This window comes from Panthera tigris, chromosome D2 (assembly GCF_018350195.1).
Source record: "Panthera tigris isolate Pti1 chromosome D2, P.tigris_Pti1_mat1.1, whole genome shotgun sequence".
NCBI classification, from domain to species: Eukaryota; Metazoa; Chordata; class Mammalia; order Carnivora; family Felidae; genus Panthera; species Panthera tigris.
In genome coordinates this window covers 47,206,413-47,222,837 of record NC_056670.1, presented here as the reverse complement: position 1 = coordinate 47,222,837, position 16,425 = coordinate 47,206,413, and the positions used below count along the sequence as shown (strand labels likewise).

The 16,425-nt window shown below is 35.5% G+C and overlaps 1 protein-coding gene across 4 annotated transcripts in view; it reads right to left on the bottom strand.

Moving 5' to 3' along the window:
• The window catches only part of ZFAND4 (zinc finger AN1-type containing 4), an 87,448-nt gene that overhangs the window by 13,318 nt on the left and 57,705 nt on the right, over positions 1-16,425 (bottom strand). For all 4 annotated transcript variants that reach the window (XM_007080043.3, XM_042960564.1, XM_007080041.2 and 1 more), the window contains exons 5-6: positions 14,053-14,239; positions 5,572-5,719 (exon numbers count right to left, since the gene is read on the bottom strand). In XM_007080043.3, coding sequence (XP_007080105.1) covers positions 5,572-5,719; positions 14,053-14,239 — 335 coding nt within the window. The remainder of the gene's footprint in view (positions 1-5,571; positions 5,720-14,052; positions 14,240-16,425) is intronic.

The window sequence follows — 16,425 nt, the reverse complement described above, 5'->3', positions numbered from 1 at the left end:
CTACAAATCAAACCACAATGAGATACCACCTCACACCTTTCAGAATGGCTAAAAGTTAACAACTTGGGCAACAGATGTTGGCGAGGATGTGAAGAAAGAGGAACTCTTTTGCACTGCTGATGGGAATGCAAACAGGTGCAGCCACTCTGGAAAATAATATGAAGATTCCTCAAAAAATTAAAAATAGAACTACCCTACAACCTAGCAACTGGACTACTAGGTATTTATCCAAAGGATACAAAAATGCTGATTTGAAGGGGCACATGCACCCCAATGTTTATAGCCACACTACTGACAATAGTCAAAGTATGGAAAGAGCCCAAATGTCCATCAACAGATAAATGGATAAAGAAGATATGGTAGGTATATATATACAACGGAGTATTACTTGGCAATCAAAAGGAATGAAATCTTGACATTTGCAACAAGATGGATGGAACTAGAGGGTATTATCCTAAGCATAAAAAGTCAGAGAAAGACAAATATATGATTTCACTCATTTAAGAGTGAATTTAAGAAACAAAACAGATGAACATAGGGGAAGGGAAGCAAAACTAAGATAAAAATGGAGAGGGAGACAAACCATAAGAGACTCTGTTTAAATACAGAGAACAAACTGAGGGTTGCTGGCAGGGGTGTTGGGTGTGGGGGATGGGCATTACAGAGGGCACTTGTTGGGATGAGCACAGGGTTTTATATGTAAGTGATGAATCACTAAATTCTATTCCTGAAATTATTACTATACTATACATTAACTAACTTGGATTCAAATAAAAATTTAAAAAATAAAGAATAAACCCAACTAAAGAGGTAAAAGATCTGTACTCTGAAAACTATAGAAGACTTACAAAAGAAATTGAAGAGGACACATGGGGCACCTGGGTGGCTCAGTCGGTTAAGCACCCAACTGTTGATTTTCATTCCTGTCATGATCTCATGGTTCATGGGATCAAGTTGGGCTCTGTGCTGACTGCAAAGACCCTGCTTAGGATTCTCTCCCCATCTCTTTGTCCCTCCCACACATGCTTTCTCTCTTAAAATAAATAAACATTAAAAGAAAAAAGAGGACACAAAGAAATGGAAAACCATTCTCTACTCACAGGTTGGAAGAACAAACATCATTAAAATGTCTATACTACCCAAAGCAATCTACACGTTTAATGCAATCATCAAAATACCACCAGAATCTTTTGCAGAGCTAAAACAAACAATCCTAAAATTTGGATGGGACCACAAAAGACCCTGAATAGCCAAAGCAATCCTGAAAAACAAAAAACTGGAGGCGTCACAGTTCTGAACCTCAAGCTATATTACAAAGCTGTAGTAATCAAGACAGCATGGTACTGGCACAAAAACAGGCATACAAATCAATGGAACAGAACAGAAAACCCCAGAAATGGACCCACAACTGCATGGTCAACTAATCTTTGACAAAGTTGGAAAGGATATCTGATGGAAAAAAAAGACAGTCTCTTCAACAAATGGTGTTGGGAAAACTGGATAACAACTTACAGAAGAATAAAACTAGGCCACGTTCTTACACCATATACAAAAATAAATTCAAAATGGATGAAAGACCTAAATGTGTGACAGGAAACCATCAAAATCCTAGAGAAGCAAATGACAAGATTTCATTTACCTCTTTGAACTTGGCTGTAGCAACTTCTTACTGGGCACATCTCCAGAGGCAAGCAAAAACTATTAGGACTTCATCAAGATAAAAAGCTTCTTTACAGGGAAGGAAACAATCAACAAAACAAAAAGGCAACCTACAGAATGGGGGAAGATACTTGCAAATGAGATATCAGATAATGGGGTAGTATCCAAAATCTATAAAGAACTTACCAAACTCAACACTCAAAAAACAAACAACCCAGTTAAGAAATGGGCAGAAGACATGAACAGACATTTCTCCAAAGACATACAAATGGCTAACAGACACATGAAAAGATGCTCAACATCACTCATCATCAGGTTAATACAAATTAAAACCATGATGAGATACCACCATATATCTGTCAGATGGCTAAAATTAACAACACAAGAAACAACAGGTATTGGTGAGGATGCCGAGAAAGAGGAACCCACTTGCATTGTTGGTGGGAATGCAAACTGGTGAGGCCACTCTGGAAAACAGTATGGAGGTTCCTCAGAAAGTTACAGATAGAACTACACTGTGACCCAGCAATTGCACTATTAGGTATTTATCCAAAGGATACAAAAATACTGATTCAAAGGGGCATATGTACCCCCATCTTTATAGCAGCACTATCAACAATAGTCAAAGTATGGAAAGAGACCAAATGTCCATTGACTGATGGATAAAGAAGATGTGATATATGTATACAATGGAATACTACTCAGCCATCAAAAATAATGAAATCCTGCCATTTACAATGATGTGGGATGGAACTAGAGTGTATTATGCTAAATGAAATAAGTCAGGTAGAGAAAGAAAAATACCATATGATTTCATTCATATGTGGAATTTAAGAAAGCAGATGACCATAGGGGAAGGGAAGGAAAATAAAATAAGATAAAAACAGAGATGGAGGTAAACCATAAGAGACCCTTAACTATAGAGAACAAACTGAGAGTTGCTGGAGAGGAGGGGAGTGGGACACGAGCCTGATGAGTGATGGACATTAAGAAGAGTGCTTGTGATAAGCACTGAGTGTTATATGTGTTATATGTAAGTAGAATCACTAAATTCTACTCCTGAAACCAATCCTACACTGTATGTTAATTAACTTAAATTTAATAAAATCTTAGAAGAAAAATAAAACTTCAAAAAATAAAAAATAAAACTTGGTTGTAAAATAATACAAATATACATAACACTAGTGAACTGTATTAAACTTAAAAATGTACATTTTTACCACAATTAAAAACAATTTAAAAATTTTAATTATAAAATCTATGTGTGGATAAATGGGTGTTCACTGTAAAATTCTTCCAACTTTGCTGCATGTTAGAAAAAAATTACAGACCAATTCCCCGGATAAACAAGACTCCTAAATACAACATTAGCAAATTAAAGATAAAGATATAAAAAAAAAAAATTCATCACAACCAAGAGTAGTTCATTCTAAGAATGTAAGAATGATTTCACATTAAAAAAACAAATTCATCATATTATCAGAAGATTTTTATTTAGTGCAAAATGATTTTCAATGTCTCTTTGACTCATCAATTACTTAGAAGTGTGTTATTTCCAAAATATTCGACTTTCCAGATATCTGTTATTGATTCTTTACTTTATTCCATTAGAGTAAGAACTTTTTGTATAATTTGAATATTTTAAAATTCATTGGGACTTGTGTGACAGCACACAATATGGTTCTGAGTGCACTGAACAAGAATGTGTACCCTGCTGTTCTTTGATGCAGCATTCTATAAATGTCAATTGGGGAAGGTAGGCTGATAGTGTTGTTCAAGTCTTACATCCTCTGATTTTTCCATCTTTTCCACCAGTTTTTTGAGAGTGTGTGGAATTCTTCTAAAATAACTATGGATTTGTCTATTTCTCTTTGTAGCTTTTGCTTTATGTATTTGAAGTTCTGTTATTAGGTGCATAAAAATTTAAGATTGTGAGGAAAGATTTTTTTCAATACAGCTAGATCAACTGTTCTCCATCTAGAAAAAATTATCTTTTCCCTACTTCACATTATGTTTTTTATTTTTTTTTAATGTTCATTTATTTTTTGAGAGAGAGAAAGAGTGTGAGCAGGGGAGAGGAAGAGAGACAGGGAGACACAGAATCCAACGTAGGCTCCAGATTCTGAGCTATCAGGACACAGCCTGAAGAGGGGCTCAAACTCATAAACTATGAGATCATGACCTGAGCTGAAGTCGGTCACTTAACTGACTGAGCCACCCAGGTGCCCCCACATTATACTTTTTTTAAAAAGGATGGACCATATACCTAAATGAGAAAGGAACAATTACAGAACTTTTCCAAAACTGTTTGGCATTGTGACTAAAGCTACACAAATACTCTGCAAGTCCATTCCTAGGTTTATAACCCAAATAAAAGAATGCATATGTCCACCAAAAACATGTATAAGAATGTCCACAGCATCTCTACTGTTGAAAGGCAAACACTAGAAAAAACCCAACGTGTCAAAAAGAGGAGAGAAACATAGTCATACAATGGAATAGTACAAAGCAGTAAAAAAGAAAGAATTGATACTCACAACATGGATGAATTGCAAAAGTGTTATGCTGAGCACAAGAAACCAGATAAAAAATAAAAAAGAGGGGCACCTAGGTGGCTTAGTCGGTTAAGCATCCAACTACTGATTTTGGCTCAGGTCATAATCTCACAGGCGTGAGATCAAGCCCCATGTCAGGCTCCAGGCAGAGTGTGGATCCTGCTAAAAATTTTCTCTCTCTTTCTCCCTCTCTCTGCCCCTCCCCCGCTCCTGCTCTCTCCCAAAATAAATAAACATTAAAAGTCTATTCTATATGATTTCGTTTATACAAAGTTCAACAACTAGAAAACTAATTTATGGTGACATGTATAAGAATAGTAGTTATTTCTGGAAGTAGGGAAAAGTTATGAGAAAATCTGGAGAGAAAGATAGGTCTTATTTTAATCTAGGTTGTACCTACCTGAGTATATATAAATGTAAAAATTCATCAAGCTATACATTAAAGATTTGTAAACCTTATTATATATATATATATTTCAAAAAAGAAAAAGGGATGGTCTATTAATACAGTGAAAAGCAAAGTAACAGAGTAGTGATACATATATATATATATATATATGTGTGTGTGTGTGTGTGTGTGTGTGTATGCGTGTGTGTGTGTGTGTGTGTGTGTGTGTGTGTGTGTATAGCAAAGGACTTATATCTAGAATATATAAAGATCTAAAAAAAATTCAGTAAGTAAAAACATAACACTCAATAGAAAAATACACAAGAAATCTGAATGGGCATTTTATAAAAAGGGATATCCAAATACCCATAAACATGTGAAAAGTGCTCAACTTCATTAGTCAAAGAAATGTAAATTAAAACCACAATGTGAGGCCACTACACATCAACCAGAATGACAAAAAGAAAAAAAGAAGGATCATGCCAAATGTTGGTAAGAATATGTGCAACTCTCATTCACCACCAGGAAGAATGCTAATTGGTTCAATTACTTTGGAATCACTTTGGAAAACTGACAGTATCCAGTAAAGCTGAACATAGGTATATTCTTTATCAAAACCCAAATAGGAGAGATATCCATAATAAGCAAATATTAACAGAGCATTTCAAAAAGTAACTATGGGAAGATTGAGATTAGGCTATTTTCTATTATCTTTCTTAGCACCAGACCTCTGAAATTTAAAAAAAAAAACATGAATTAGTTTAAGTGCAGCATATCATAGTAAATGTATTGGTGGCCTAAAAAAACAATTCATTGCTTTTAATATCTCAATAAATAACTGAGGCCAGAAACTTGAAATGAGTAGTATTTTATCAATAATTTGTTTTCACAATTACCCACAGACCTCAACGCTGTGAGCCCCGCAGGGATAAACTAGAGAAAAGCCTGGCCAAATGCCGACAGCTTCACCTTTTTGCTGAGATTCATGTTCTCCATCTTAGCCTTCAGCAGCTTCATCTTATTCATAGTTATTGAATTTTCAATGATCTGTTGCCCAGAAGGAGAAGGCTCAGTTTCTTCATCCTCATCAGTATACAGATTATACACAGAACCACCACTGCAAAGAAAACAATAATTACTATTGAGATGTGTCTGATTCCTGCCCAATGACTAAAAATGCTTTATGTGCAGTAGAAACTACAGATGCTGCTAATGACAGATGAGTAAATCTTATCAATGTAAATTCAAGGCAAATGTATTTCAAACAATGTACTTCTTCGAAAAAAAATTAAATAGGGTGAAATATCATGATCCAGCATTACTGAAAATCTAGCACAGCTAAGCTTTTCTGAAGTCAGTATACAACAAGTGAAGGTCTTCTGGCACCTGTATCTACTCCCACAAGAGCAAACTCCATTTCCACAAAACTGCACTGATTTCATTTTATCAGCCAAAGCTGATCATCTTGAAACCTAGACCAAAGGATGATCCGAATTCCATTAACCATAATGAAAAACAAATTAATACACCAAAGTCCAGATTTTTAAATTCATCCCGAGAGGATTTTCACTAAAAAAGGAACACACATTGTTGTCTTCAGAAAATATCTGTTTTAAAGAACAATGAAAAAATAAGAATGACTTAATATTTTTCTCAGTATTTGGAAATATAACCACCTAGAACAGCATATATTTTAAAATGAAAAAAAGAAACTCCGGTCAAGTCATAACACAAATTATTAAACATGTAAAACATCTGAACTACTGACCAGTCACCATGACATTTATTCATAACGTAATTATTATTTGGAGCCCCATCTCTTTGACTGCATAATATAATGGCACTTGTTACACGATCCTCATATTTATACTTTGTGTCTATCTTTCCCTCTCACTCCCCACTATGTAAGCAAGGTGAAAGCAGATATTAGGCCTTGTTCATCTTCCTAGTCTCAGTGCCTAGCGCAGTGCTTGACACATAGCCAATAAATATTTGTTGAACTGAACACAAACATTAGTGAATTTCATTCAGCTTTTTCAATAAAGCAAAATTACAATGATAAGGGTTTGGGAAAAACACAAGCTCAGCATATTTATGGAATGACTAAGATTTTAAATAGAGAAGATTAAGAATGTGTATTGGTCAGGGTGCCTGGGTAGCTCAGTCAGTTAAGCGTCCGACTTCGGCTCAGGTCATGATCTGACAGTTTGTGAGTTCGAGCCCCATGTCAGGCTCTGTGCTGACAGCTCAGAGCCTGGAACCTGCTTCGCATTCTGTGTCTCCTTCTCTCTCTGCCCCTCCCCCACTTGTGCTCTGTCTCTCTCTGTCTCTCAAAAATAAATCTTAAAAAATGTAAAAAAAAAAAAAAAAAAAAAAAAAAAGAATGTGTATTGATCACCATGCCTGATTTACCTATAGGAAAACTAAAGTATGTATCTTAGCTAAAAAAGTATGAGGGTTAACAAAATTTCCTGTTCTATACGGTTTTAAGAAATGGAAACAATTTAGGATGGCCTTAAAAATAAGGGCATATTCCCTAACACTTCACAAACACATACTCCACCACATAAAGGCAAAGTCGAGAATGGAAAGCCCCTTTCTTAAAACTTTACATAGTGACAATGACGACATTTTGAAAACATGGATTAATTACATGCACAGCAGGTATGGGTAGCAGAAGGAAGGATGGTGGGAATAGGTCTCCATAAGCAATTTAGTCCCTAGTGTTTGACCTGTGACCATCACTTCTCCCTACTGCAGATGCCACAGTATGAAAACTGCCACAATGGGAACAACACTAAATTAACACTGCTATCATTTACTGAACGCTACTCCGCCAGACTCTTTCTACATGTCATTTCTAATCCTCACAAAACTATATATGGTGACATCATATCTCATTTTATAAATGAAGAAGCTGCAGTTCAGAGAGGTTTTACTAAATGGTAGACTTAACATTCAAATCCCCTGGTTCCAAAACCTATTCTTTATACTATTTCCTGTTGCTTCTTCAGGCACCAAACAACAGACCTTACTGCATCATGCTGTGAACCCCCAAAAGTGAACAGAACTTACAACATGTGAGGGCTCTTGTCTTGAAGTTAACTATACCTGAAAAGGCGGAAGGAGTGAAGATTTTTGCCAGTGCACCCTTGGAGATGGAAGAAATGACTCAAGTATATTCTATCCTTGGTCATCTTGCAGTATTTTAAGTGCTCTGTCATACATTCTATGGTTATTTTAAGTACCCATACTGAATACTGAAAGAGGTTTCTGACTCAACTTTCCTGTCATAAAAAATTGGTCCTTTACTGTTTTCCACAGAGAACACTGTGTCTGTGTTTGCCTGCACACTGTGTACATATATGTATTCTAAAAAGTAGAGTCATGATAACTATTTCATTGGATCCATTTTCAAGTAAAAATACACTTCTAAATTCACCTAATTTTTTTCAAAGAACCACATTACTGTGTTTTCTCTCACAAAGCATAGACTCAGGAGAGCAATGAAAAGCCAATCACAATTTCTTTCAAAATAGAAAAAGGTTACTAGACTAGGATAACAGTCATTTATAAATTCAATCTACAAATATCTTTCTTTGTACTTAAAAACTGTAAGTATTTTCTTAAATTTCTAGATATTTTCTTGAATGCTATATTTTTTCTAAACATTTTAATCTAATATTGTGATTAAAGAATAAAATATTGAACAAATGAATATCTTTCCCAACATGAATATTGTTCACCCCAAAGCCAAGTCCTCACATGACTTTCACAGACAAGTTACCATTTAATTAAGTCTCGCCTTGCCTCCTTTGATTTCTTCCCACTTAAATAAGAAGTAAGGTGGCATGATTAACTATAAAGATTTAAGACTCAACACGATTGATACTAGATTTTCTATCAAATGAATTAAATTAGCACGCAATTCTCATTGTTTCTTCTTAGAGTAAGAGTTGGCAAACCATGGGCACAGGCCAAATTCAGTCTACCACTTATTCTTGTGCGGTCCACAGAATGGTTTTGACACTTTTAAATAGTTGAAAAAAATCAAAATAACATTTCATAATGTTAAATTATATGAAATTCACATTTGTGTCCACAAATAAAGTTTTACTGGAACACTGCCACACCACTGATCACATATTACAGAAGGCTGCTTTTGTACTACAATGGTAGAGTTGAGTAGCCACAACAGAATTGTATGTGGCTCTCTCACAGCTTGGCACTGTGGTTTGGCACACTACAAATCACAGTGGCACAGTCATAATTCAACAGCATTTTGAGTGCCATGTGTATAACTGTACAATGACATATATACACACACACACACACACACACAGGCACAGGCACAGGCACATACACATACCTAACTTGTCAAAACAAGAGTGGACTTTGAATGCTACAGTTTTTAGGCACAGTAGAGAATGGATTATTTCACTCAATTAAATGGCAAAGCCCCATGTGTATTATGCAGTGACATTTGGCCATGTTAAAGAAAAACAACTTATTTGGGCATTACCACACTAAGGACTCATCACACTATTCCCAACTTGCTGGAAAAGAGTCAGAAAAATCAGAAAATTAAAAATGAAATATTTCATCAAAGTAGAATTTCTTCACAAAAATAAAAAATGAAAATGAGACTGCACCCAAAGTAAGTTTCTGAGTGGCTTATTTATGAACTAAGCAAGAAAATCTGTTTGCCAAAAGTGAATTAATTAAATTGGGTTTGATCACAGCAATTGAAGGAATGTGTCCAGAAAAAATAAACTTGTTTAAACATTACTGCTTTGGCAAGAACAATTTCTTGAAGAACTGACAACAGTCAACTAAAAAATAAAGCAAATGATTTAGATTTCTTTCCCTTGGCTTTTGATGAGTTGACATAAGTTATGAGTACCGTTCAGTTGTTTTTGCTTATCAGGGCATCAACTTTGAAGTTAGTGAAGAACCAGCCTCTATGAATAGTCTGCATGCAACAACTACAGGTAAAAAGAGGTTCAAACAAATGGCTAAAACAACTTGAAGTGAAGTCTCCTACAATTAATGAAGTAAAAATATGTGTGGAACAGGGAAAAAAAATTTACAAAGTTAATGAAAATGTAAGGTGTTTAGAGACGATGGTTACTCTATTCTTCACCAGCAGGTATTCAGGAGTAAATATTTGAATCTATCATGTGTTACTGAACCAGTAGGGTCCACGGTAGTAACCATTTCTGGCTCATGGACTTAACCATAAGTTCAATGTCTTGACAGTAGTTTTACTATGATTCTATTAGCTCAGGACTAACACTGAATTCTTCTGAAGAAGAACCGCCTTTAACTGCTAACATAAAACAAGGAATGCCTTTGAAAATGAGTTTTTGCTGTGGACTTGATAATGTTTCTTACTGAATTCTACCTAAAATCACAAGGTAAAACGTGTTCCTATAAGAAACTCATGCTGCAGTACTGTCATTCTGACAACATCAACATTACTTTGAACCACACGTAATGGCAAGCTTTCAAAAGTTAAAACAAAGCAAGAACATTCCCACACGAATTTATAGTGGGCATACTTTCTAAATTCCCAGCAGTGCTTTCGTATCTCATTGCAAGTTAAAGGAAATTTCCCTATTTCAAAATCTATTTAAATGAGCGATTGAGGAGCTCCACATATCTTGAAGTGATTAATATGCAATATACTGCCATGCTAAAGGCAAACAGCCAGTGAGCACTGTAATAGAATTCTACAAATGCCTTCTAAACAATGAAACATGCTCAATTAAAATCATACATGATATCACTAGTTGGCGATGCCTATCTGTATGAAAAAATTTTTCAAAGATAAAATACATAAAATCTCATTACAGATCCATATTAACAGATGAACTTTTGCAACTAATTTTGCAAATTTGATAGATAACACCAGCTTGCAACCTCAAGTAAGATATTACTCCCACAAAAAAACCATTCAATTCTCTTTAGTGGACCCGAATTACACACACACACACACACACACACACACACACACACACACACACACGTACTCAATTATTCTTATATTTTGAATTTTGTCAGTAAGAATTTTGTGGAAATTTGTTTTCTCTCTTGTTATGTGTCTACATAGTATCCTTGATTTTATCTCTTGACCTTAAAATCCTAAAACAGTTACTATTTGGTCCTTTACAAACAATTTTTGCTGCCCCCTATTGTAGAGTAAGAAAGGCTCCCCTACAATAGTCAAGATAAATGCCATTCAAGGTATAACCAGAAAAAGATTTCTACTCCTCTTTCTCTGTACCCTATTCCTTGTCCAGTTCTGGTAGGTGAGTAGAAAGGAAGAGAAAAATTAAAAAATATCTTGAGAGGAACAATAATACAATTTTAATCAAAATCCTCAGCAACATTTGGGCTATGTCCTTTATAAATAGAAGCTGACTGAGGAGAAATTGGGATAAAGGAGAAAATGACATTTCTAGCAAATGGTAAAAGATGTACAAAAACATGGCACAAAGGAGACCTGAGAAACTGATGATGACCGGTTGTAAAGGGCCTTACATACTAAGTTAAGGGGCTTAGATTTTCTCCTTTAGGGAAGAGTCAAAAGAGGATGTTCTAAGGAAGGAAACCAAAATAACAGTACGCTAGCACACGGAGAGACTGGTATGAAAAAATTCTATTCAGGAGTGCCTGGGTGGCTCAGTCGGTTAAGCATCTGACTTCAGCTCAGGTCATGATCTTGCGGTTTGTGAGGTTGAGCCCCACGTCGGGCTCTGTGTTGACAGCTCAGAACCTGGAGCCTACTTTGGATTCTGTGTCTCCCTGTCTCTCTGCCCCTCCCCTGCTTGCGCTCTCTCTCAAAAATAAATAAACGTTTTGAAAAAAATTCTATTCATGGTCCAAGTAAGAGATACTGGATTAAGGCTGTAGGCTTCATCTCTCCCTCTTCTATACTTCTGGCCTATATGGTTCTGGTTACTACATGGTTACTACTGTGCTTTGTAATGCTAACCAGATCCTAACAAATTAGAGTCAACAGTCAATACCCATTTGTCACAGTCCGCTTTCAAATAAATGATAAGTCTAATCCCTCTTCCACATAACTTGTGGTGGGCAGAATCTAAAGAAATTGCCATGATTCCCAATCCCTGGTGCTCATACCTAGGATACTCCCCTACGCTTGAGGGTGAACATGACCTAGGACTTGCTTCTAGTCAATAGAATATGTGGCAAAAGGGATTTTTCAGAAGTAATTTAGGCCCCAAATCAGTTGATTCTGAGTTAATCAGAAGGGAGCTGAGGGCAACCTCTAACCAAAAGCCAGGGGGAAAAAAGCAAAAAAAAACACACAAAAAAACCAAAAAACCCAACACAACGACAACAGGGCCTTCAGTCATACAACTGCCAGGAAATGAATTACGCCAACAACATGAATAACTTGAAAGCAGATTTGCTTCCCTCAATCAAGCCTCTGGATAAAAGCCCATCTTTGCCAACACCCTGATTGCAGCTTTGGGAGACCCAAAGCAGAGCAACCAGCTAAACTGTGCCTGGACTCCTGAGCCACAAAAACTGTACTCCAGATCCAGACTACCAGTTATTTTTTCTATGCATGGTTTTGTCACTAGCTTTTTATACTATGGGATTAAATTTAGGTACTTGTGCCACAAAAGACCTTCCAAAAGCCAAAGCAATCTTAAGAAAGAAGAACAAAGCTGGAAGTATCACAATGTCAGAATTCAAGATATACTACAAAGCTATAATAATCAAAACATTATGGTGCTCACAAAAATAGACACATAGATCAATGGAACAGAATACAGAGCCCAGAAATAAACTCATGCTTAAACGGTCAATTAATCTACAACAAAGGAGGCAAATATATACAATGGGAAAAAAGCAGTCTCTTCAATAAATGGTGCTGGAAAAACTGGATAGCTACATGCAAAAGAATGAAACTAGACCACTTTCTTATACCATTTCTCAAAATGGGTTAAAGACCTAAATGTGAGACCTGAAACCATAAAACTTCTAGAAGAAAACATCGGCAGTAATTTCTCTGACATCAGCCTTAGCAAAATTTTTCTAGATATGTCTTCTCTGGCAAGGAAACAAAGCAAAAATAAACTATTGGGATTACACTAAAATAGAAAACTTTTGAATAGCAAAAGAAACCTTCTACAAAATGAAAAGGCAACCTACTGAATGGGGGAAGACATTTGCAAATGACATATCCGATAAGGGGTGAGTATCCAAAATATATTAAAGAAGTTATATAATTCAACACCCAAAAAACACAACTAATGTAATTAAATTTAATGACCTGTAATACTTTTCCTTCCTTTGTCTGGTTAGTAAACACCTACTCCTCTTTTAAGGTGCTTCTTCTCAGAGATTGTCCCTAACTCCCTACCTTTCAGGCAAAATGAAGGTCCTCTCATCTGGCTTTCCAAAGATGTTGATATCTTTTGATAACAACTGGAAAGATTATATTATTGACACTAGTTATAGCAGACTGCATGCTCTATGAAGGGAGGGACAATTATCTCTGTAAGCCAGGGCTAGTCTACAGACTGGCTATAAAAGTTCATTAAATGTTTAGTGACTTAAAGTGAGAGGCAATAAAGAATGCAAAGTAAGACAGAATACACAGAAACTCACAGGTTACCTTGTAAGATTTCCTAACTGTTCTATTGCCTAGCTAAGTACCTTTAAGTTGTTTCCTTCTGAGTTTAGAATGTAACAACTCCTGGGGCACCTGGGTGGCTCAGTCGGTTGAGGTCCGACTTCAGCTCAGGTCATGATCTCACGGTTTGTGAGTTTGAGCCCCGCGTCGGACTCTGTGCTGACAGCTCGGACCCTGGAGCCTGCTTCGGATTCTGTGTCTCCCTCTCTCTCTGCCCCTCCCCCACTCACACTCTGTCTCTCTCTCCTTCAAAAATAAATAAACATTTTAAAAAATTAAAAAAAAAAAAAGAATGTAACAACTCCTCCTTTTACAGAATAGGAAAATAAGACCAGAGAAGTAAAGACATTTAACTACCTTTAAGCAGTAGAGTTAAATTTTGAAAAAACAAAACAAAACAAAACCAGCAACTCTAGGTCAACCCTTTCTATTATGCCAAGGTTGTACAATAACACACAATTATAACAAAACTCTGTCATCTAGGTAGGTAGGCATCTTACAGTTTCATAAAGTGACAGAAATCAATTTTTATATGAAAAAATCCTACTCCGTAAACAAATTTCAGTTTTATAAGTGACTCTCTAAATATCAATCATAATGAAGAACAATTTCGGAATTACATACCTGGGGCGGGGGGGGGGGGGGTGGCAAGAACGCATGAAATTTAGTCAATCTTGTGGATATAAGACTATTTTGACAACACAAATACTGAGGTTTATGAGCATATCATACAATGTTTTCCTTTTCTAAGTGAGACAAGCAAATGAAAACCTATTTACCTTAAAGATTCAGATAATGGTGTTAAAGTGCCATCTCCCCTATCTACTACACGAAAGAAATTCAACTGATCTCCTTCTCGGTATACCAAAAATGTAACTTGTTTGTTGCAGGAGGTCTTCTCCCAGACCTCATCTCGACTGGAATCCATGTACTCAGCCATCTCCCTAAGTGGATCTTCCATAGGAACTACAAATGGAAAAATCGATAAACAAGCTTTCAATTTATATCAAGTTTAATGCATGTTAGTACAGTGACAGGATATAATGTGCTGAATTGGAACAATCGTGTGCATATAACATAGAGTACATGATATTCTTTAAGTAAGTTTCTGGTCTTTTTGTAGTTAATACAACATTCCCTATGTTGAACTAATATGAAATAAATAAAATGCATTATTAGGATGTTACATACAGGGCTTAACCAAATACATCAGTACTTTCCAGTACCACGAGAGTCTGTATATTTGCTGATTCTAGGACATAATTACTTATGACTATTTTCATTTCACACGTCTGCTTCCCATATTTTCCAATATTGGTTATATCAGTAATTTAAAAGCAATATAAATTCCATTTACTTTACATTAAAAAATAAACACATACACATAACTGGGAGACATATGTTAGAAATCAGAAGCAAATAAATCCTTCTTTTTCTTTCTGGTTTTAGATTCTTCTTTGATTCTGGTTTTAGATTCTTCTTAGAGCTGTTTCTTGACATGAAGTTAGCTAAATGCAACAACAATTTAGAACACAAGGGGGCCACTGAGTATACTAAAACTGCAGTGTGTGTTATGGTCAGTATGTTGCTTCTTGAAAGCATCCTCCCAGGACCCCACTGTCTTGGTAGGTATCCATGTGTCCAGAGCATAAGGATTACAGGGGAGCCCCACTACTATAGGCTCTCGTGGCCTGTAATGGTCCTCAGGTTTGATACTGCAGCCATCATTACAACTTGCTCTTGTCCACAGCAGCCACAGATGCTGCTCCTGTGGTGGGAAGGGCCTCAAGAGATTTCTAGTTCATGGAGTAAATGTTCTAAAAGATTCTGACTTAAGTAATGATTACAGGGAAAAAAGTTTGCTCCCAAAAACTCTCATTTCAAGCTGCAGAAACATTTTCTCTTTCCTAAAAGGGCAACAATTTCTTAAATTCCCTGACTTTAATAAAAACAGCTTATTTATTAACAGAATCACAGTGTTGTGCTACCCTCTACAAAAGTTATAGCAATGAGTTATAGCAATAAGAAACTTTAAGTTGTGAAAGTAAGGTAAAAATATTAAAGACATTCTCATACCCTAAATCCAAAAATGACCACTGCTTAAACACAAAAACCAGAAATAATAAAGTTTAGTTTATTTCATAAAAACATTTGGATGTTTTGATCAACTCTTGCATAGGCACAAAATGTGCAATATTAAAAGACATGTTTATAACAAGTTCTTGCCATTTTTAAGTTAATGCTACACTTTCCACATTACATGAATAAGAAATAAAAACAATGCTACTGCCATTACTAAAGCCATGAGAAAGCCTTACTTAAATCAATATAGTGTGCCTTATTTAAGGAGCCACTGAGATTGAATATGTGTGTGCATCTATGTGTGTGTATGCATACACCTTTCATAACAGGAAAACCACTTTGATTTCACCAGGTATAAGACATTGTTATATATAGGATACAATTTAGTTTTAGAAAGGATTTTCTATGTTGTTTTGAAAATGATTAATTCAAACATAATTTTAAAAGCTAACCATTACTGAAACTCACACAATAAAGCTATTTTCTAAACCATAATTTTTAAGTAAGACTAAATAACTATAAATATGGTTTCTCAAATACAATATGGAAAAATTCTAGACCTGGGTATATATAGTTTTTCTTCTTAACAAAGTTCTCAAGGATGTAGGGAGACAACAGCAAGCTTTTAATTTTAAAGAAGTCGATTCAACAAAGGCAAAATTATTAAACATATAATTTAAAATATGAAAAAAAGACAAGTTCTAGGTGCTGATTTTTCAGATTTATAAAGAAGGCAAAGAAAGTTGTGGGGAAAAAAGTATTACACAGCTTCCACTACCTAAGGGTAGTGATGCTTTTTATTTACATTTTCTCAAAAGGTAAATAAAACAAAATAAAACCCACATACATATATTCTTAACTCAAAATCTATAGCACCTACACTTCTCATAAACATAAACTAATTCTGGTCCTAATAAAAGTAGATGTTCTGATAAAATACCCTGGTTTGAAGACAATGCTATACAAAATAACCAACTTTCCAAATTTTAATACAGTGGAATTCACATGGCACTAAACACTGCATAATTCTATCTTACCATAATGGCTCCATAAACACTTTAGGGTTCTTA